This window comes from Plectropomus leopardus, unplaced genomic scaffold, assembly GCF_008729295.1.
Source record: "Plectropomus leopardus isolate mb unplaced genomic scaffold, YSFRI_Pleo_2.0 unplaced_scaffold2745, whole genome shotgun sequence".
Lineage (NCBI taxonomy): Eukaryota > Metazoa > Chordata > Actinopteri > Perciformes > Serranidae > Plectropomus > Plectropomus leopardus.
In genome coordinates this window covers 1-1106 of record NW_024629879.1, presented here as the reverse complement: position 1 = coordinate 1106, position 1106 = coordinate 1, and the positions used below count along the sequence as shown (strand labels likewise).

Sequence of the window (1106 nt, the reverse complement as noted above, 5' to 3'; positions counted from 1 at the left end):
GTGTGTGTGTGTGTGTGTGTGTGTGTGTGTGTGTGTGTGTGTGTGTGAGATCACCTGGTTGCCCTCGGTAACAGTAGGGTTCATGGTTAACTGGACGATGAACCAGGTGGCGTTCCTCAGGATGAACGCTGAGATCAGATTCCAGTGAATGATGTTCCTCAGACACCGGATACTCCTAACAAACACACACACAAAATACACACATCATACACAACAACACACACATAACACACACAAAATACACACATTATACACACAATGATGTTCCACAAACACCACATACTCCTAAAACACACAATACACACATAATACACATCATACAGACATCATACACACAATAACACACAGTAACACACACAACATACACACATCATACACACGCAGTAACACACACAACATACACACATCATACACACGCAGTAACACACACAATAACACACAGTAACACACACAACATACACACATCATACACACGCAGTAACACACAATAACACACAGTAACACACACAATAACACATAGACAGACAGACAGGTGGGCAGACAGACAGGTGGGCAGACAGACAGGTGAGCAGACAGACAGGTGGGCAGACAGACAGGTGTGTTACCTGAGTCTCATGAAGACGGTGAAGGCGAGCAGCAGAGCTCCCAGAGAGACGCAGTGACCAAAGTAGTTGATGATCACAGCGACCTGATAATGAAGTTTACTCTTCCTCTGAACACACACACACACACACACACACACATTTTGCATTAATTATTTATTAATCAATTAATTAAATTATCATATCTTTGACTCGTTGTGGGATTCGTTCTTCGACTTTTTCTCTGACTCGTGAAATCTTCCGTCAGGTTTCAGTTTCAGAGTCAGATAAAACTTTATTGTTCACAGTAATCAGAACGATGTTTCCTCGTGTGAACGCTGTAAAGAACTACAGCAACAACCAGCTCACAGGAGACTGTCGCTAGGCAACAAACAAGAACAACATTCATACCATCATCACAACACGACACCTGCCGATCACTGTATTAATGAATTTATTGATGAGTGTATTGATGAGTCTCACCAGAACGATGATCTCAGTGCACAGACTGTAGTTTCCTCGAGG

General features: G+C 42.7%; 1 protein-coding gene across 1 annotated transcript; it reads right to left on the bottom strand.

Annotated features, from left to right (window-relative positions):
* Positions 1-54: 54 nt before the first annotated feature.
* On the bottom strand, positions 55-1103 carry LOC121937778 (corticotropin-releasing factor receptor 1-like; the record flags this gene model as incomplete). Its single annotated transcript, XM_042481100.1, has 3 exons — positions 55-175; positions 606-712; positions 1065-1103. Coding segments are annotated over 3 exons (267 nt in total), but the record flags the coding sequence as incomplete, so codon positions are not given.
* Positions 1104-1106: the final 3 nt, after the last annotated feature.